At 47.4% G+C, this 22,116-nt stretch overlaps 1 protein-coding gene across 1 annotated transcript in view; it reads right to left on the bottom strand.

Moving 5' to 3' along the window:
- The window catches only part of RECQL4 (RecQ like helicase 4), a 137,565-nt gene that overhangs the window by 47,794 nt on the left and 67,655 nt on the right, over nucleotides 1-22,116 (bottom strand). Inside the window, exon 7 of the mRNA XM_075580506.1 lies at nucleotides 13,680-13,817. Within this exon, the coding sequence (XP_075436621.1) occupies nucleotides 13,680-13,817 (138 nt within the window). The remainder of the gene's footprint in view (nucleotides 1-13,679; nucleotides 13,818-22,116) is intronic.

Genomic DNA, 22,116 nt, shown 5'->3' with positions numbered 1-22,116 from the left:
AACATTACGCTTATCATGGGATGCAATGCTTGCTGGGTAACATTACGCTTATCATGGGGTGCAATGCTTGCTGGGTAACATTATGCTTATCATGGGACGCAATGCTTGCTGGGTAACATTATGCTTATCATGGGATGCAATGCTTGCTGGGTAACATTATGCTTATCATGGGATGCAATGCTTGCTGGGTAACATTACGCTTATCATGGGATGCAATGCTTGCTGGGTAACATTACGCTTATCATGGGATGCAATGCTTGCTGGGTAACATTACGCTTATCATGGGATGCAATGCTTGCTGGGTAACATTACGCTTATCATGGGATGCAATGCTTGCTGGGTAACATTACGCTTATCATGGGATGCAATGCTTGCTGGGTAACATTACGCTTATCATGGGACGCAATGCTTGCTGGGTAACATTACGCTTATCATGGGATGCAATGCTTGCTGGGTAACATTATGCTTATCATGGGATGCAATGCTTGCTGGGTAACATTACGCTTATCATGGGATGCAATGCTTGCTGGGTAACATTACGCTTATCATGGGACGCAATGCTTGCTGGGTAACATTATGCTTATCGTGGGATGCAATGCTTGCTGGGTAACATTATGCTTATCATGGGGTGCAATGCTTGCTGGGTAACATTATGCTTATCATGGGATGCAATGCTTGCTGGGTAACATTATGCTTATCATGGGATGCAATGCTTGCTGGGTAACATTACGCTTATCATGGGACGCAATGCTTGCTGGGTAACATTACGCTTATCATGGGATGCAATGCTTGCTGGGTAACACTATGCTTATCATGGGATGCAATGCTTGCTGGGTAACATTACGCTTATCATGGGATGCAATGCTTGCTGGGTAACATTATGCTTATCATGGGATGCAATGCTTGCTGGGTAACATTACGCTTATCATGGGATGCAATGCTTGCTGGGTAACATTACGCTTATCATGGGATGCAATGCTTGCTGGGTAACATTACGCTTATCATGGGACGCAATGCTTGCTGGGTAACATTATGCTTATCATGGGATGCAATGCTTGCTGGGTAACATTACGCTTATCATGGGATGCAATGCTTGCTGGGTAACATTATGCTTATCATGGGATGCAATGCTTGCTGGGTAACATTATGCTTATCATGGGATGCAATACTTGCTGGGTAACATTATGCTTATCATGGGACGCAATGCTTGCTGGGTAACATTATGCTTATCATTGGATGCAATGCTTGCTGGGTAACATTATGCTTATCATGGGATGCAATGCTTGCTGGGTAACATTACGCTTATCATGGGATGCAATGCTTGCTGGGTAACATGACGCTTATCATGGGATGCAATGCTTGCTGGGTAACATTATGCTTATCATGGGATGCAATGCTTGCTGGGTAACATGACGCTTATCATGGGATGCAATGCTTGCTGGGTAACATTATGCTTATCATGGGATGCAATGCTTGCTGGGTAACATTATGCTTATCATGGGACGCAATGCTTGCTGGGTAACATTACGCTTATCATGGGATGCAATACTTGCTGGGTAACATTATGCTTATCGTGGGATGCAATGCTTGCTGGGTAACATTATGCTTATCATGGGATGCAATGCTTGCTGGGTAACATTACGCTTATCATGGGATGCAATGCTTGCTGGGTAATATTACGCTTATCATGGGATGCAATGCTTGCTGGGTAACATTACGCTTATCATGGGATGCAATACTTGCTGGGTAACATTATGCTTATCATGGGATGCAATGCTTGCTGGGTAACATTATGCTTATCATGGGACGCAATGCTTGCTGGGTAACATTACGCTTATCATGGGATGCAATGCTTGCTGGGTAACATTACGCTTATCATGGGACGCAATGCTTGCTGGGTAACATTACGCTTATCATGGGATGCAATGCTTGCTGGGTAACATGACGCTTATCATGGGATGCAATGCTTGCTGGGTAACATGACGCTTATCATGGGATGCAATGCTTGCTGGGTAACATTACGCTTATCATGGGATGCAATGCTTGCTGGGTAACATGACGCTTATCATGGGATGCAATGCTTGCTGGGTAACATTATGCTTATCATGGGATGCAATGCTTGCTGGGTAACATTACGCTTATCATGGGATGCAATGCTTGCTGGGTAACATTACGCTTATCATGGGATGCAATGCTTGCTGGGTAACATTATGCTTATCATGGGACGCAATGCTTGCTGGGTAACATTACGCTTATCATGGGATGCAATGCTTGCTGGGTAACATTATGCTTATCATGGGACGCAATGCTTGCTGGGTAACATTACGCTTATCATGGGATGCAATGCTTGCTGGGTAACATTACGCTTATCATGGGATGCAATGCTTGCTGGGTAACATTATGCTTATCATGGGATGCAATGCTTGCTGGGTAACATTACGCTTATCATGGGATGCAATGCTTGCTGGGTAACATTACGCTTATCATGGGATGCAATGCTTGCTGGGTAACATTACGCTTATCATGGGATGCAATGCTTGCTGGGTAACATTATGCTTATCATGGGATGCAATGCTTGCTGGGTAACATGACGCTTATCATGGGATGCAATGCTTGCTGGGTAACATTATGCTTATCATGGGATGCAATGCTTGCTGGGTAACATTATGCTTATCATGGGATGCAATGCTTGCTGGGTAACATGACGCTTATCATGGGATGCAATGCTTGCTGGGTAACATTATGCTTATCATGGGATGCAATGCTTGCTGGGTAACATTATGCTTATCATGGGACGCAATGCTTGCTGGGTAACATTATGCTTATCATGGGATGCAATGCTTGCTGGGTAACATTACGCTTATCATGGGATGCAATGCTTGCTGGGTAACATTATGCTTATCATGGGATGCAATGCTTGCTGGGTAACATTACGCTTATCATGGGACGCAATGCTTGCTGGGTAACATTACGCTTATCATGGGATGCAATGCTTGCTGGGTAACATTATGCTTATCATGGGATGCAATGCTTGCTGGGTAACACTATGCTTATCATGGGATGCAATGCTTGCTGGGTAACATTATGCTTATCATGGGATGCAATGCTTGCTGGGTAACATTATGCTTATCATGGGATGCAATGCTTGCTGGGTAACATTACGCTTATCATGGGATGCAATGCTTGCTGGGTAACATTATGCTTATCATGGGATGCAATGCTTGCTGGGTAACATTACGCTTATCATGGGATGCAATGCTTGCTGGGTAACATTACGCTTATCATGGGATGCAATGCTTGCTGGGTAACATGACGCTTATCATGGGATGCAATGCTTGCTGGGTAACATTATGCTTATCATGGGATGCAATGCTTGCTGGGTAACATGACGCTTATCATGGGATGCAATGCTTGCTGGGTAACATTATGCTTATCATGGGATGCAATGCTTGCTGGGTAACATTATGCTTATCATGGGATGCAATGCTTGCTGGGTAACATGACGCTTATCATGGGATGCAATGCTTGCTGGGTAACATTATGCTTATCATGGGATGCAATGCTTGCTGGGTAACATTACGCTTATCATGGGATGCAATGCTTGCTGGGTAACATTATGCTTATCATGGGATGCAATGCTTGCTGGGTAACATTATGCTTATCATGGGATGCAATGCTTGCTGGGTAACATTATGTTATCATGGGACGCAATGCTTGCTGGGTAACATTACGCTTATCATGGGATGCAATGCTTGCTGGGTAACATTATGCTTATCATGGGATGCAATGCTTGCTGGGTAACATTATGTTATCATGGGATGCAATGCTTGCTGGGTAACATTACGCTTATCATGGGACGCAATGCTTGCTGGGTAACATTACGCTTATCATGGGATGCAATGCTTGCTGGGTAACATTACGCTTATCATGGGACGCAATGCTTGCTGGGTAACATTACGCTTATCATGGGATGCAATGCTTGCTGGGTAATATTACGCTTATCATGGGATGCAATGCTTGCTGGGTAACATTATGCTTATCATGGGATGCAATGCTTGCTGGGTAACATTACGCTTATCATGGGACGCAATGCTTGCTGGGTAACATTACGCTTATCATGGGACGCAATGCTTGCTGGGTAACATTACGCTTATCATGGGATGCAATGCTTGCTGGGTAATATTACGCTTATCATGGGATGCAATGCTTGCTGGGTAACATTATGCTTATCATGGGATGCAATGCTTGCTGGGTAATATTACGCTTATCATGGGATGCAATGCTTGCTGGGTAACATTATGCTTATCATGGGATGCAATGCTTGCTGGGTAATATTACGCTTATCATGGGATGCAATGCTTGCTGGGTAACATTACGCTTATCATGGGATGCAATGCTTGCTGGGTAACATTATGCTTATCATGGGATGCAATGCTTGCTGGGTAACATTATGCTTATCATGGGATGCAATGCTTGCTGGGTAACATTATGCTTATCATGGGATGCAATGCTTGCTGGGTAACATTACGCTTATCATGGGATGCAATGCTTGCTGGGTAACATTACGCTTATCATGGGATGCAATGCTTGCTGGGTAACATTACGCTTATCATGGGATGCAATGCTTGCTGGGTAACATTACGCTTATCATGGGATGCAATGCTTGCTGGGTAACATTACGCTTATCATGGGATGCAATGCTTGCTGGGTAACATTATGCTTATCATGGGATGCAATGCATGCTGGGTAACATTACGCTTATCATGGGATGCAATGCTTGCTGGGTAACATTACGCTTATCATGGGATGCAATGCTTGCTGGGTAACATTATGCTTATCATGGGATGCAATGCATGCTGGGTAACATTATGCTTATCATGGGATGCAATGCTTGCTGGGTAACATTACGCTTATCATGGGATGCAATGCTTGCTGGGTAACATTATGCTTATCATGGGGTGCAATGCTTGCTGGGTAATATTACGCTTATCATGGGATGCAATGCTTGCTGGGTAACATTATGCTTATCATGGGATGCAATGCTTGCTGGGTAACATTACGCTTATCATGGGATGCAATGCTTGCTGGGTAACATTATGCTTATCATGGGATGCAATGCTTGCTGGGTAACATTATGCTTATCATGGGACGCAATGCTTGCTGGGTAACATTATGCTTATCATGGGATGCAATGCATGCTGGGTAACATTATGCTTATAATGGGATGCAATGCTTGCTGGGTAACATTATGCTTATCATAGGATGCAATGCTTGCTGGGTAACATTATGCTTATCATAGGATGCAATGCTTGCTGGGTAACATTACGCTTATCATGGGATGCAATGCTTGCTGGGTAACATTACGCTTATCATGGGACGCAATGCTTGCTGGGTAACATTATGCTTATCATTGGATGCAATGCTTGCTGGGTAACATTATGCTTATCATGGGATGCAATGCATGCTGGGTAACATTATGCTTATCATAGGATGCAATGCTTGCTGGGTAACATTATGCTTATCATGGGATGCAATGCTTGCTGGGTAACATTACGCTTATCATGGGACGCAATGCTTGCTGGGTAACATTATGCTTATCATAGGATGCAATGCTTGCTGGGTAACATTACGCTTATCATGGGATGCAATGCTTGCTGGGTAACATTATGCTTATCATGGGATGCAATGCTTGCTGGGTAACATTACGCTTATCATGGGATGCAATGCTTGCTGGGTAACATTATGCTTATCATGGGACGCAATGCATGCTGGGTAACATTATGCTTATCATGGGATGCAATGCTTGCTGGGTAACATTATGCTTATCATGGGATGCAATGCTTGCTGGGTAACATTATGCTTATCATGGGATGCAATGCTTGCTGGGTAACATTACGCTTATCATGGGATGCAATGCTTGCTGGGTAACATTATGCTTATCATGGGATGCAATGCTTGCTGGGTAACATTACGCTTATCATGGGATGCAATGCTTGCTGGGTAACATTATGCTTATCATGGGATGCAATGCATGCTGGGTAACATTACACTTATCATGGGATGCAATGCTTGCTGGGTAACATTACGCTTATCATGGGATGCAATGCTTGCTGGGTAACATTATGCTTATCATGGGATGCAATGCTTGCTGGGTAACATTATGCTTATCATGGGATGCAATGCTTGCTGGGTAACATTATGCTTATCATGGGATGCAATGCTTGCTGGGTAACATTACGCTTATCATGGGATGCAATGCTTGCTGGGTAACATTATGCTTATCATGGGGTGCAATGCTTGCTGGGTAATATTACGCTTATCATGGGATGCAATGCTTGCTGGGTAACATTATGCTTATCATGGGATGCAATGCTTGCTGGGTAACATTACGCTTATCATGGGATGCAATGCTTGCTGGGTAACATTATGCTTATCATGGGATGCAATGCTTGCTGGGTAACATTATGCTTATCATGGGACGCAATGCTTGCTGGGTAACATTATGCTTATCATGGGATGCAATGCTTGCTGGGTAACATTATGCTTATCATGGGATGCAATGCATGCTGGGTAACATTACACTTATCATGGGATGCAATGCTTGCTGGGTAACATTATGCTTATCATGGGATGCAATGCTTGCTGGGTAACATTATGCTTATCATGGGATGCAATGCATGCTGGGTAACATTACACTTATCATGGGATGCAATGCTTGCTGGGTAACATTATGCTTATCATGGGATGCAATGCTTGCTGGGTAACATTATGCTTATCATGGGATGCAATGCTTGCTGGGTAACATTATGCTTATCATGGGATGCAATGCTTGCTGGGTAACATTACGCTTATCATGGGATGCAATGCTTGCTGGGTAACATTACGCTTATCATGGGATGCAATGCTTGCTGGGTAACATTACGCTTATCATTGGATGCAATGCTTGCTGGGTAACATTATGCTTATCATGGGATGCAATGCATGCTGGGTAACATTATGCTTATAATGGGATGCAATGCTTGCTGGGTAACATTATGCTTATCATAGGATGCAATGCTTGCTGGGTAACATTATGCTTATCATAGGATGCAATGCTTGCTGGGTAACATTATGCTTATCATAGGATGCAATGCTTGCTGGGTAACATTATGCTTATCATTGGATGCAATGCTTGCTGGGTAACATTATGCTTATCATGGGATGCAATGCATGCTGGGTAACATTATGCTTATCATAGGATGCAATGCTTGCTGGGTAACATTATGCTTATCATGGGATGCAATGCTTGCTGGGTAACATTACGCTTATCATGGGACGCAATGCTTGCTGGGTAACATTACGCTTATCATGGGACGCAATGCTTGCTGGGTAACATTACGCTTATCATGGGATGCAATGCATGCTGGGTAACATTATGTTATCATGGGATGCAATGCTTGCTGGGTAACATTACGCTTATCATGGGATGCAATGCTTGCTGGGTAACATTATGCTTATCATGGGATGCAATGCTTGCTGGGTAACATTACGCTTATCATGGGATGCAATGCTTGCTGGGTAACATTACGCTTATCATGGGATGCAATGCTTGCTGGGTAACATTACGCTTATCATGGGATGCAATGCTTGCTGGGTAACATTACGCTTATCATGGGACGCAATGCTTGCTGGGTAACATTACGCTTATCATGGGATGCAATGCTTGCTGGGTAACATTACGCTTATCATGGGATGCAATGCTTGCTGGGTAACATTATGCTTATCATGGGATGCAATGCTTGCTGGGTAACATTACGCTTATCATGGGATGCAATGCTTGCTGGGTAACATTATGCTTATCATGGGATGCAATGCTTGCTGGGTAACATTATGCTTATCATGGGATGCAATGCTTGCTGGGTAACATTATGCTTATCATGGGATGCAATGCTTGCTGGGTAACATTATGCTTATCGTGGGATGCAATGCTTGCTGGGTAACATTACGCTTATCATGGGACGCAATGCTTGCTGGGTAACATTACGCTTATCATAGGATGCAATGCTTGCTGGGTAACATTACGCTTATCATGGGACGCAATGCTTGCTGGGTAACATTACGCTTATCATGGGACGCAATGCTTGCTGGGTAACATTACGCTTATCATGGGATGCAATGCTTGCTGGGTAACATTACGCTTATCATGGGATGCAATGCTTGCTGGGTAATATTACGCTTATCATGGGACGCAATGCTTGCTGGGTAACATTACGCTTATCATGGGACGCAATGCTTGCTGGGTAACATTACGCTTATCATGGGATGCAATGCTTGCTGGGTAACATTATGCTTATCATGGGATGCAATGCTTGCTGGGTAACATTATGCTTATCATGGGATGCAATGCTTGCTGGGTAACATTACGCTTATCATGGGATGCAGTGCTTGCTGGGTAACATTATGCTTATCATGGGATGCAATGCTTGCTGGGTAACATTACGCTTATCATGGGATGCAATGCTTGCTGGGTAACATTATGCTTATCATGGGATGCAATGCTTGCTGGGTAACATTACGCTTATCATGGGATGCAATGCTTGCTGGGTAACATTACGCTTATCATGGGATGCAATGCTTGCTGGGTAACATTACGCTTATCATGGGATGCAATGCTTGCTGGGTAACATTACGCTTATCATGGGATGCAATGCTTGCTGGGTAACATTATGCTTATCATGGGATGCAATGCTTGCTGGGTAACATTATGCTTATCATGGGATGCAATGCTTGCTGGGTAACATTACGCTTATCATGGGACGCAATGCTTGCTGGGTAACATTATGCTTATCATGGGATGCAATGCTTGCTGGGTAACATTACGCTTATCATGGGATGCAATGCTTGCTGGGTAACATTACGCTTATCATGGGATGCAATGCTTGCTGGGTAACATTACGCTTATCATGGGATGCAATGCTTGCTGGGTAATATTACGCTTATCATGGGACGCAATGCTTGCTGGGTAACATTACGCTTATCATGGGATGCAATGCTTGCTGGGTAATATTACGCTTATCATGGGATGCAATGCTTGCTGGGTAACATTATGCTTATCATGGGACGCAATGCTTGCTGGGTAACATTATGCTTATCATGGGATGCAATGCTTGCTGGGTAACATTACGCTTATCATGGGACGCAATGCTTGCTGGGTAACATTATGCTTATCATGGGATGCAATGCTTGCTGGGTAACATTATGCTTATCATGGGATGCAATGCTTGCTGGGTAACATTACGCTTATCATGGGATGCAATGCTTGCTGGGTAACATTATGCTTATCGTGGGATGCAATGCTTGCTGGGTAACATTATGCTTATCATGGGATGCAATGCTTGCTGGGTAACATTATGCTTATCATGGGACGCAATGCATGCTGGGTAACATTATGCTTATCATGGGATGCAATGCTTGCTGGGTAACATTATGCTTATCATGGGATGCAATGCTTGCTGGGTAACATTACGCTTATCATGGGATGCAATGCTTTCTGGGTAACATTACGCTTATCATGGGATGCAATGCTTGCTGGGTAACATTACGCTTATCATGGGATGCAATGCTTGCTGGGTAACATTACGCTTATCATGGGATGCAATGCTTGCTGGGTAACATTACGCTTATCATGGGATGCAATGCTTGCTGGGTAACATTATGCTTATCATGGGACGCAATGCTTGCTGGGTAACATTACGCTTATCATGGGATGCAATGCTTGCTGGGTAACATTACGCTTATCATGGGATGCAATGCTTGCTGGGTAACATTATGCTTATCATGGGATGCAATGCTTGCTGGGTAACATTATGCTTATCATGGGACGCAATGCTTGCTGGGTAACATTATGCTTATCATGGGACGCAATGCTTGCTGGGTAACATTATGCTTATCATGGGATGCAATGCTTGCTGGGTAACATTATGCTTATCATGGGATGCAATGCTTGCTGGGTAACATTATGCTTATCATGGGATGCAATGCTTGCTGGGTAACATTACGCTTATCATGGGATGCAATGCTTGCTGGGTAACATTATGCTTATCATGGGATGCAATGCTTGCTGGGTAACATTATGCTTATCATGGGATGCAATGCTTGCTGGGTAACATTATGCTTATCATGGGACGCAATGCTTGCTGGGTAACATTACGCTTATCATAGGATGCAATGCTTGCTGGGTAACATTACGCTTATCATGGGACGCAATGCTTGCTGGGTAACATTACGCTTATCATGGGACGCAATGCTTGCTGGGTAACATTACGCTTATCATGGGATGCAATGCTTGCTGGGTAACATGACGCTTATCATGGGATGCAATGCTTGCTGGGTAACATTACGCTTATCGTGGGATGCAATGCTTGCTGGGTAACATTATGCTTATCGTGGGACGCAATGCTTGCTGGGTAACATTACGCTTATCATGGGACGCAATGCTTGCTGGGTAACATTACGCTTATCATGGGATGCAATGCTTGCTGGGTAACATTACGCTTATCATGGGATGCAATGCATGCTGGGTAACATTATGCTTATCATGGGATGCAATGCTTGCTGGGTAACATTACGCTTATCATGGGATGCAATGCTTGCTGGGTAACATTATGCTTATCATGGGATGCAATGCTTGCTGGGTAACATTATGCTTATCATGGGATGCAATGCTTGCTGGGTAACATTACGCTTATCATGGGATGCAATGCTTGCTGGGTAACATTACGCTTATCATGGGATGCAATGCTTGCTGGGTAACATTATGCTTGTCATGGGATGCAATGCTTGCTGGGTAACATTACGCTTATCGTGGGATGCAATGCATGCTGGGTAACATTACGCTTATCATGGGATGCAATGCTTGCTGGGTAACATTACGCTTATCGTGGGATGCAATGCTTGCTGGGTAACATTACGCTTATCATGGGATGCAATGCTTGCTGGGTAACATTATGCTTATCATGGGATGCAATGCTTGCTGGGTAACATTATGCTTGTCATGGGATGCAATGCTTGCTGGGTAACATTACGCTTATCGTGGGATGCAATGCTTGCTGGGTAACATTACGCTTATCATGGGATGCAATGCTTGCTGGGTAACATTACGCTTATCATGGGATGCAATGCTTGCTGGGTAACATTACGCTTATCATGGGATGCAATGCTTGCTGGGTAACATTACGCTTATCATGGGATGCAATGCTTGCTGGGTAACATTATGCTTATAATGGGATGCAATGCTTGCTGGGTAACATTATGCTTATCATGGGATGCAATGCTTGCTGGGTAACATTATGCTTATCATGGGGTGCAATGCTTGCTGGGTAATATTACGCTTATCATAGGACGCAATGCTTGCTGGGTAACATTATGCTTATCATGGGATGCAATGCTTGCTGGGTAACATTATGCTTATCATGGGATGCAATGCTTGCTGGGTAACATTATGCTTATCATGGGATGCAATGCTTGCTGGGTAACATTACGCTTATCATGGGACGCAATGCTTGCTGGGTAACATTATGCTTATCATGGGATGCAATGCTTGCTGGGTAACATTATGCTTATCATGGGATGCAATGCTTGCTGGGTAACATTATGCTTATCATGGGATGCAATGCTTGCTGGGTAACATTACGCTTATCATGGGATGCAATGCTTGCTGGGTAACACTATGCTTATCATGGGATGCAATGCTTGCTGGGTAACATTATGCTTATCATGGGATGCAATGCTTGCTGGGTAACATTATGCTTATCATGGGATGCAATGCTTGCTGGGTAACATTACGCTTATCATGGGATGCAATGCATGCTGGGTAACATTACGCTTATCATGGGATGCAATGCTTGCTGGGTAATATTACGCTTATCATGGGACGCAATGCTTGCTGGGTAACATTACGCTTATCATGGGACGCAATGCTTGCTGGGTAACATTACGCTTATCATGGGATGCAATGCTTGCTGGGTAACATTATGCTTATCATGGGATGCAATGCTTGCTGGGTAACATTACGCTTATCATGGGATGCAATGCTTGCTGGGTAACATTACGCTTATCATGGGATGCAATGCTTGCTGGGTAACATTACGCTTATCATGGGATGCAATGCTTGCTGGGTAACATTACGCTTATCATGGGATGCAATGCTTGCTGGGTAACATTATGCTTATCATGGGATGCAATGCTTGCTGGGTAACATTATGCTTATCATGGGATGCAATGCTTGCTGGGTAACATTATGCTTATCATGGGACGCAATGCTTGCTGGGTAACATTATGCTTATCATGGGATGCAATGCTTGCTGGGTAACATTACACTTATCATGGGATGCAATGCTTGCTGGGTAACATTACGCTTATCATGGGATGCAATGCTTGCTGGGTAACATTACGCTTATCATGGGACGCAATGCTTGCTGGGTAACATTACGCTTATCATGGGACGCAATGCTTGCTGGGTAACATTACGCTTATCATGGGATGCAATGCTTGCTGGGTAACATTATGCTTATCATGGGATGCAATGCTTGCTGGGTAACATTATGCTTATCATGGGATGCAATGCTTGCTGGGTAACATTATGCTTATCATGGGACGCAATGCTTGCTGGGTAACATTATGCTTATCATGGGATGCAATGCTTGCTGGGTAATATTACGCTTATCATGGGATGCAATGCTTGCTGGGTAACATTACGCTTATCATGGGATGCAATGCTTGCTGGGTAACATTATGCTTATCATTGGATGCAATGCTTGCTGGGTAACATTACGCTTATCATGGGACGCAATGCTTGCTGGGTAACATTATGCTTATCATGGGATGCAATGCTTGCTGGGTAACATTATGCTTATCATGGGATGCAATGCTTGCTGGGTAACATTACGCTTATCATGGGATGCAATGCTTGCTGGGTAACATTATGCTTATCATGGGATGCAATGCTTGCTGGGTAACATTACGCTTATCATGGGATGCAATGCTTGCTGGGTAACATTATGCTTATCATGGGATGCAATGCTTGCTGGGTAACATTACGCTTATCATGGGATGCAATGCTTGCTGGGTAACATTATGCTTATCATGGGACGCAATGCTTGCTGGGTAACATTACGCTTATCATGGGATGCAATGCTTGCTGGGTAACATTATGCTTATCATGGGATGCAATGCTTGCTGGGTAACATTATGCTTATCATGGGATGCAATGCTTGCTGGGTAACATTATGCTTATCATTGGATGCAATGCTTGCTGGGTAACATTATGCTTATCATTGGATGCAATGCTTGCTGGGTAACATTATGCTTATCATGGGATGCAATGCTTGCTGGGTAACATTATGCTTATCATGGGATGCAATGCTTGCTGGGTAACATTATGCTTATCATGGGATGCAATGCATGCTGGGTAACATTACTTACACTGTGTTTGCGAATTACCAATAATGAGTTCTCGGCCTGTCAGATTTTTATGGCTATCAATACTCACTCCATTGCTCAATGTTTGGTGACGATTAGTGCTCCCTTGCTCAGTACTTGAGGAGTATCAGAACTCAAGTCACTGCTGTCTATTGGTACTCACATGTCCAGTACCTTAGCCTGAGCACCAGTATTGCTCCGCCCCATCGCTGAGTACTCACCCTGCTCAGTGCCTCCTGCTGCTGGAGTAGATCTCGGCACTTGCACCGGGGGAGTACTCTCTGAACGAGTCTCTTCACCGTGAAATAATCCACAGAATCCGCGTGAATGTGTTTGCGGAGCTCGTCCAGATCCCAGGCCTGCAACAGAGTATCATTAGCAACAGAGCGCAGAGTACCAGAGTATCATGAGCAACAGAGCGCAGAGTACCAGGGTATCATGAGCAACAGAGCATAGAGTACCAGGGTATCATGAGCAACAGAGCGCAGAGTACCAGGGTATCATGAGCCACAGAGCGCAGAGTACCAGGGTATCATGAGCAACAGAGCATAGAGTACCAGGGTATCATGAGCAACAGAGCGCAGAGTACCAGGGTATCATGAGCCACAGAGCGCAGAGTACCAGGGTATCATGAGCCACAGAGCACAGAGTACCAGAGTATCATGAGCAACAGAGCGCAGAGTACCAGGGTATCATGAGCAACAGAGCGCAGAGTACCAGAGTATCATGAGCCACAGAGCATAGAGTACCAGAGTATCATTAGCAACAGAGCGCAGAGTACCAGGGTATCATGAGCCACAGAGCATAGAATACCAGAGTATCATGAGCAACAGAGCGCAGAGTACCAGAGTATCATGAGCCACAGAGCATAGAGTACCAGAGTATCATTAGCAACAGAGCGCAGAGTACCAGGGTATCATGAGCCACAGAGCATAGAATACCAGAGTATCATGAGCAACAGAGCGCAGAGTACCAGGGTATCATGAGCAACAGAGCGCAGAGTACCAGGGTATCATGAGCAACAGAGCGCAGAGTACCAGGGTATCATGAGCCACAGAGCATAGAATACCAGGGTATCATTAGCAACAGAGCGCAGAGTACCAGGGTATCATGAGCAACAGAGCGCAGAGTACCAGGGTATCATGAGCAACAGAGCGCAGAATACCAGGGTATCATTAGCAACAGAGCGCAGAGTACCAGGGTATCATTAGCAACAGAGCGCAGAGTACCAGAGTATCATGAGCAACAGAGCGCAGAATACCAGGGTATCATTAGCAACAGAGCGCAGAGTACCAGGGTATCATTAGCAACAGAGCGCAGAGTACCAGAGTATCATGAGCAACAGAGCGCAGAGTACCAGGGTATCATGAGCAACAGAGCGCAGAGTACCAGGGTATCATGAGCAACAGAGCGCAGAGTACCAGGGTATCATGAGCAACAGAGCGCAGAATACCAGGGTATCATGAGCAACAGAGCGCAGAGTACCAGGGTATCATTAGCAACAGAGCGCAGAGTACCAGGGTATCATGAGCAACAGAGCATAGAGTACCAGGGTATCATTAGCAACAGAGCGCAGAGTACCAGAGTATCATGAGCAACAGAGCATAGAGTACCAGGGTATCATTAGCAACAGAGCGCAGAGTACCAGAGTATCATTAGCAACAGAGCGCAGAGTACCAGAGTATCATGAGCAACAGAGCGCAGAATACCAGAGTATCATTAGCAACAGAGCGCAGAGTACCAGAGTATCATTAGCAACAGAGCGCAGAGTACCAGGGTATCATTAGCAACAGAGCGCAGAGTACCAGAGTATCATTAGCAACAGAGCGCAGAATACCAGGGTATCATGAGCAACAGAGCACAGAGTACCAGGGTATCATGAGCAACAGAGCGCAGAATACCAGGGTATCATGAGCAACAGAGCATAGAGTACCAGGGTATCATGAGCAACAGAGCACAGAATACCAGAGTATCATGAGCAACAGAGCACAGAGTACCAGGGTATCATGAGCAACAGAGCACAGAGTACCAGGGTATCATGAGCAACAGAGCACAGAGTACCAGGGTATCATGAGCCACAGAGCACAGAGTACCAGGGTATCATGAGCAACAGAGCACAGAATACCAGGGTATCATGAGCAACAGAGCACAGAATACCAGAGTATCATGAGCAACAGAGCACAGAATACCAGAGTATCATGAGCAACAGAGCACAGAATACCAGAGTATCATGAGCAACAGAGCACAGAATACCAGAGTATCATGAGCCACAGAGCATAGAGTACCAGAGTATCATGAGCCACAGAGCATAGAGTACCAGGGTATCATTAGCAACAGAGCACAGAATACCAGAGTATCATGAGCCACAGAGCATAGAGTACCAGGGTATCATGAGCAACAGAGCACAGAATACCAGAGTATCATGAGCCACAGAGCATAGAGTACCAGGGTATCATTAGCAACAGAGCACAGAATACCAGAGTATCATGAGCCACAGAGTATCATGAGCAACAGAGCGCAGAATACCAGAGTATCATGAGCCACAGAGCACAGAGTACCAGGGTATCATGAGCCACTGAACGCAGAGTACAAGAGTATCATGAGCAACATAGAGCAGAATACCATGAGCCACAGAACAGAAAGTATCATGAGCCACAGAGAACCAGAGTATCATTGAGTGCAGAGTACCAGAGTATCATTCAGTGCAGAGTACCAGAGTATCATTGAGTGCAGAGTGACTAAGAAAATACTACACTGTGCGCTCAACCTAAACCCTACACCGTGATATTTACAGTGCAAAAACAATAAAATTACTACATTAAGATTAATACTGTCTCCTTAAAAAACAATATAGATTATTATTATTTAGAAAATATTTTACCAGGAAGTAAATAAAATAGAATAAAGTATCTGTTATCTAAATTTAGCATAGGTTGAACTTGATGGACGTATGTCTTTTTTTAACCTCATCTACTATGTAACTATGTAACTATGTAACTATGTAATACATTGAGAGTTACCTCTCATTTTCAAGTATGTCCTGGGCACAGAGTAAGACAAATAATACATGGTTACAAATACAGTTACATAAATGAACAGGGTATACATTATATACAAGACATTGCATGCACAGTTACAGATAATATATATTATGGGCGTATGTAACAGTTACAGACCAGATTAAAGTGTGAGACAGCCTTAGATTTGAAAGAACTTAAACTGGTGGCGGCTGTGAGAGTCTCTGGTAGCTTGTTCCAGTTTTGGGGTGCACGGTACGAGGAGGAGCGGCCGGATACTTTGTTGAGCCCTGGGACCATGAACAGTCTTTTGGAGTCTGACCTCAGGTGATAGGTGCTGCATGTGGTAGGGGTGAGGAGCTTGTTCAGGTAGCTGGGTAGCTTGCCCAGAAAGTATTTGAAGGCAAGACAGGAAAGGTGAACTTTGCGCCTAGACTCGAGTGATGACCAATCTAGTTCTTTGAGCATTTCGCAGTGATGTGTGTTGTAGTTGCATTGGAGAACAAAACGACAAATTGAATTGTAGAGGGTGTCAAGTTTGCTAAGGTGGGTTTGAGGTGCCGAGCCATATACTATGTCTCCATAGTCAATAATTGGCATTAGCATCTGCTGTGCGATACGCTTTCTGACCGGGAGGATTTGTTCCTGTAAAGTACCCCTAGTTTGGCATTGGTCTTGGTTGTCAGGGTATCAATGTGCATCCCGAATGTTAAGTGTGAGTCAAACCATAAGCCCAGGTATTTAAAACTAGTAAAAGGGGTTAGGGTGGTGTTAGCGTTGGTTCTAATCAGGAGCTCAGTCGCTGGAAGCTTTAAAAATTTAGTCTTGGTCCCAAATACCATTGTTACAGTCTTGTCAGTGTTTAAAAACAGTTTGTTTTGGGAAATCCAGTTTTTGAGTCTCAAAAAGTCAGACTGAAGTATGTGTTGAAGGTCAGAGAGGCTATGGCTGTGTGCATATAGGATTGTGTCATCTGCATACATGTGTATTGTGGCTTCCTGACAAGCTATGGGAAGATCATTAATGAACACTGAGAAGAGTAGGGGCCCCAGAACAGAGCCTTGCGGGACACCACAGGTGATATCCAGGGGGTTGGAGTTAGAGCCTGAGATGGACACATGTTGGGATCTTCCTGATAGGTAGGACTGAAACCAGTTTAAAGCTTGTTTCCCTATTCCAGAGCTCTGGAGTTTGTTAAGCAGGATAACATGATCAACAGTATCAAAAGCCTTTGCAAAATCTAGGAATACTGCACCAGTGAGTTGACCCCGTTCCATCCCACACTGGATTTCATTGCAAACTTTTAGCAGGGTAGTTACGGTGGAGTGTTTGGGACGAAACCCAGATTGAAATTGGCTAGGGAAATTTGTCTTGGTGTAGAAATCGCTTAATTGGGAGTGGACACATTTTTCCATGACTTTGGATAGAATTGGGAGAAGTGAGATTGGCCTGTAGTTTGAGACAGTGTTTTTGTCCCCACTTTTGAAGATTGGGACAACTCTGGCAGTTTTCCAGGTCTTAGGGATATGGCCTGCAGACAGGATAGAGTTGACTATGGACGCAATTGGTTTGGCAATGGCTGGGGCACCAAGTCGTACTGTAGGAACCTAGATTGTAGTAAGTCGGGTCAACATTGGCTGCTTAGTTTTAGTTTGAGGAGCACTTGTGTAATCTCCTCTTCAGATACTGGGCCAAATTGAAAATTGTGGGCAGTGTTGGGAGGGGGTGGGACTGTGGGGATACTCCCAGGATGAGATTCATGTTTGGGGTTTGGGCTGCGTTTCGCTAATAAGTTAGTGGCACACCCCACAAAGTAATCATTGAATGCATTTGCAATGTCAGCGGGGTTTGTCAGAGTAATATCCCCCTTAGTGATATTACTTGGTTGTTGATGGTTAGGAGGCTGGAATATATTGTTGATAACCTTCCAGAAGTTAGCTGGGTTTTGATGTATTCTGGTGGAGATTGTCAGAGTAACAAGCCCCACCCTACGCGTTTCGTAACTATCGCGTTACTTCGTCAGGGGTGTCATACAGCCTTGCTGTAAGTAGCTAGCAGCTGGGAGAGGAGTCTCCATTTCTCAGAGAGTACTGCGCAATGGTTCTTTGTTTTTTGTATTTTTTCTCTGCAGAGCATCAGGATTAGAGATTTGGAACAAGAGAATCTTCCATAAAGAAAATAAGAACAGTGTGAACAGGACTGTCCTGAATCCATTTTTCTACTACCCCCCCCCCCCCCCGTTTTGTTTCTGAAGGAAGGACTGGTATTCTCTTTGATACTTTTGCGCCAGGACTTTGTTTGATTGTTATTGAGTGTCCCACCGCCACAGAGTGCGTCCTTCATTCTCACCTCGGGGGCACAGGAAGAGGCGACACTGTGCTTCCCCCCCTTACCTCGGGGGGCACAGGAAGAGGGGACGCTGTCCTTCCCCCCCCTTACCTCGAGGGGCACAGGAAGAGGCGACACTGTGCTTCCCCCCCCTTACCTCGGTGGGCACAGGAAGAGGCGACACTGTGCTTCCCCCCCCTTACCTCGTGGGGCACAGGAAGAGGCGACACTGTGCTTCCCCACCCTTACCTCGGGGGGCACAGGAAGAGGCGACATTGTGCTTCCCCCCCCTTACCTTGTGGGGCACAGGAAGAGGCGACACTGTGCTTCCCCCCCCTTACCTCGGGGGGCACAGGAAGAGGCGACACTGTGCTTCCCCCCCCTTACCTCGTGGGGCACAGGAAGAGGCGACACTGTGCTACCCCACCCTTACCTCGGGGGCACAGGAAGAGGTGACACTGTGCTACCCCACCCTTACCTCGGGGGCACAGGAAGAGGTGACACTGTGCTACCCCACCCTTACCTCGGGGGCACAGGAAGAGGTGACACTGTGCTACCCCACCCTTACCTCGGGGGCACAGGAAGAGGCGACACAGTGCTTCCCCCCCCTTACCTCGGGGGGCACAGGAAGAGGCGACACTGTGCTTCCCCCCCCTTACCTCGTGGGGCACAGGAAGAGGCGACACTGTGCTTCCCCCCCCTTACCTCGGGGGGCACAGGAAGAGGCGACACAGTGCTACCCCACCCTTACCTCGGGGGCACAGGAAGAGGCGACACTGTGCTTCCCCACCCTTACCTCGGGGGCACAGGAAGAGGCGACACTGTGCTTCCCCCCCCTTACCTCGGGGGCACAGGAAGAGGCGACACTGTGCTTCCCCACCCTTACCTCGGGGGCACAGGAAGAGGCGACACTGTGCTTCCCCACCCTTACCTCGGGGGGCACAGGAAGAGGCGACACTGTGCTTCCCCCCCCTTACCTCGGGGGCACAGGAAGAGGCGACACTGTGCTTCCCCCCCCTTACCTCGGGGGCACAGGAAGAGGCGACACTGTGCTTCCCCACCCTTACCTCGGGGGCACAGGAAGAGGCGACACTGTGCTTCCCCCCCCTTACCTCGGGGGCACAGGAAGAGGCGACACTGTGCTTCCCCACCCTTACCTCGGGGGCACAGGAAGAGGCGACACTGTGCTTCCCCACCCTTACCTCGGGGGGCACAGGAAGAGGCGACACTGTGCTTCCCCCCCTTATCTCGGGGGCACAGGAAGAGGCTACACTGTGCTTCCCCCCCCTTACCTCGGGGGGCACAGGAAGAGGCGACACTGTGCTTCCCCCCCCTTACCTCGGGGGGCAGAGGAAGAGGCGACACTGTGCTACCCCACCCTTACCTCGGGGGGCAGAGGAAGAGGCGACACTGTGCTACCCCACCCTTACCTCGGGGGGCACAGGAAGAGGCGACACTGTGCTACCCCACCCTTACCTCGGGGGGCACAGGAAGAGGCGACACTGTGCTTCCCCCCTTACCTCGGGGGGCACAGGAAGAGGCGACACTGTGCTTCCCCACCCTTACCTCGGGGGGCAGAGGAAGAGGCGACACTGTGCTTCCCCCCCCTTACCTCGGGGGGCAGAGGAAGAGGCGACACTGTGCTACCCCACCCTTACCTCGGGGGGCACAGGAAGAGGCGACACTGTGCTACTCCACCCTTACCTCGGGGGCACAGGAAGAGGCGACACTGTGCTTCCCCCCCCTTACCTCGGGGGGCAGAGGAAGAGGCGACACTGTGCTACCCCACCCTTACCTCGGGGGGCACAGGAAGAGGCGACACTGTGCTTCCCCCCCCTTACCTCGGGGGGCACAGGAAGAGGCGACACAGTGCTTCCCCCCCTTACCTCGGGGGGCACAGGAAGAGGCGACACTGTGCTTCCCCCCCCTTACCTCGTGGGGCACAGGAAGAGGCGACACTGTGCTTCCCCCCCCTTACCTCGGGGGGCACAGGAAGAGGCGACACAGTGCTACCCCACCCTTACCTCGGGGGCACAGGAAGAGGCGACACTGTGTTTCCCCACCCTTACCTCGGGGGCACAGGAAGAGGCGACACTGTGCTTCCCCCCCCTTACCTCGGGGGCACAGGAAGAGGCGACACTGTGCTTCCCCACCCTTACCTCGGGGGGCACAGGAAGAGGCGACACTGTGCTTCCCCCCCCTTACCTCGGGGGCACAGGAAGAGGCTACACTGTGCTTCCCCCCTTACCTCGGGGGGCACAGGAAGAGGCGACACTGTGCTTCCCCACCCTTACCTCGGGGGGCAGAGGAAGAGGCAACACTGTGCTACCCCACCCTTACCTCGGGGGGCAGAGGAAGAGGCGACACTGTGCTACCCCACCCTTACCTCGGGGGGCACAGGAAGAGGCGACACTGTGCTACCCCACCCTTACCTCGGGGGGCACAGGAAGAGGCGACACTGTGCTTCCCCCCTTACCTCGGGGGGCACAGGAAGAGGCGACACTGTGCTTCCCCACCCTTACCTCGGGGGGCAGAGGAAGAGGCGACACTGTGCTTCCCCCCCCTTACCTCGGGGGGCAGAGGAAGAGGCGACACTGTGCTACCCCACCCTTACCTCGGGGGGCACAGGAAGAGGCGACACTGTGCTACCCCACCCTTACCTCGGGGGCACAGGAAGAGGCGACACTGTGCTTCCCCCCCCTTACCTCGGGGGGCAGAGGAAGAGGCGACACTGTGCTACCCCACCCTTACCTCGGGGGGCACAGGAAGAGGCGACACTGTGCTACCCCACCCTTACCTCGGGGGGCACAGGAAGAGGCGACACTGTGCTACCCCACCCTTACCTCGGGGGGCACAGGAAGAGGCGACACTGTGCTTCCCCCCCTTATCTCGGGGGCACAGGAAGAGGCTACACTGTGCTTCCCCCCTTACCTCGGGGGCACAGGAAGAGGCGACACTGTGCTTCCCCCCCCTTACCTCGGGGGCACAGGAAGAGGCGACACTGTGCTACCCCACCCTTACCTCGGGGGGCACAGGAAGAGGCGACACTGTGCTTCCCCCCCTTACCTCGGTGGGCACAGGAAGAGGCGACACTGTGCTTCCCCCCCCTTACCTCGGGGGCACAGGAAGAGGCGACACTGTGCTTCCCCCCCCTTACCTCGGGGGGCACAGGAAGAGGCGACACTGTGCTACCCCCCCCTTACCTCGGGGGGCACAGGAAGAGGCGACACTGTGCTTCCCCACCCTTACATCGGGGGGCACAGGAAGAGGCGACACTGTGCTTCCCCCCCCTTACCTCGGGGGGCACAGGAAG

The sequence above is a fragment of the Ascaphus truei genome, assembly GCF_040206685.1.
Source record: "Ascaphus truei isolate aAscTru1 chromosome 3 unlocalized genomic scaffold, aAscTru1.hap1 SUPER_3_unloc_1, whole genome shotgun sequence".
Lineage (NCBI taxonomy): Eukaryota > Metazoa > Chordata > Amphibia > Anura > Ascaphidae > Ascaphus > Ascaphus truei.
This window is presented reverse-complemented; position numbering and strand designations above follow the sequence as displayed.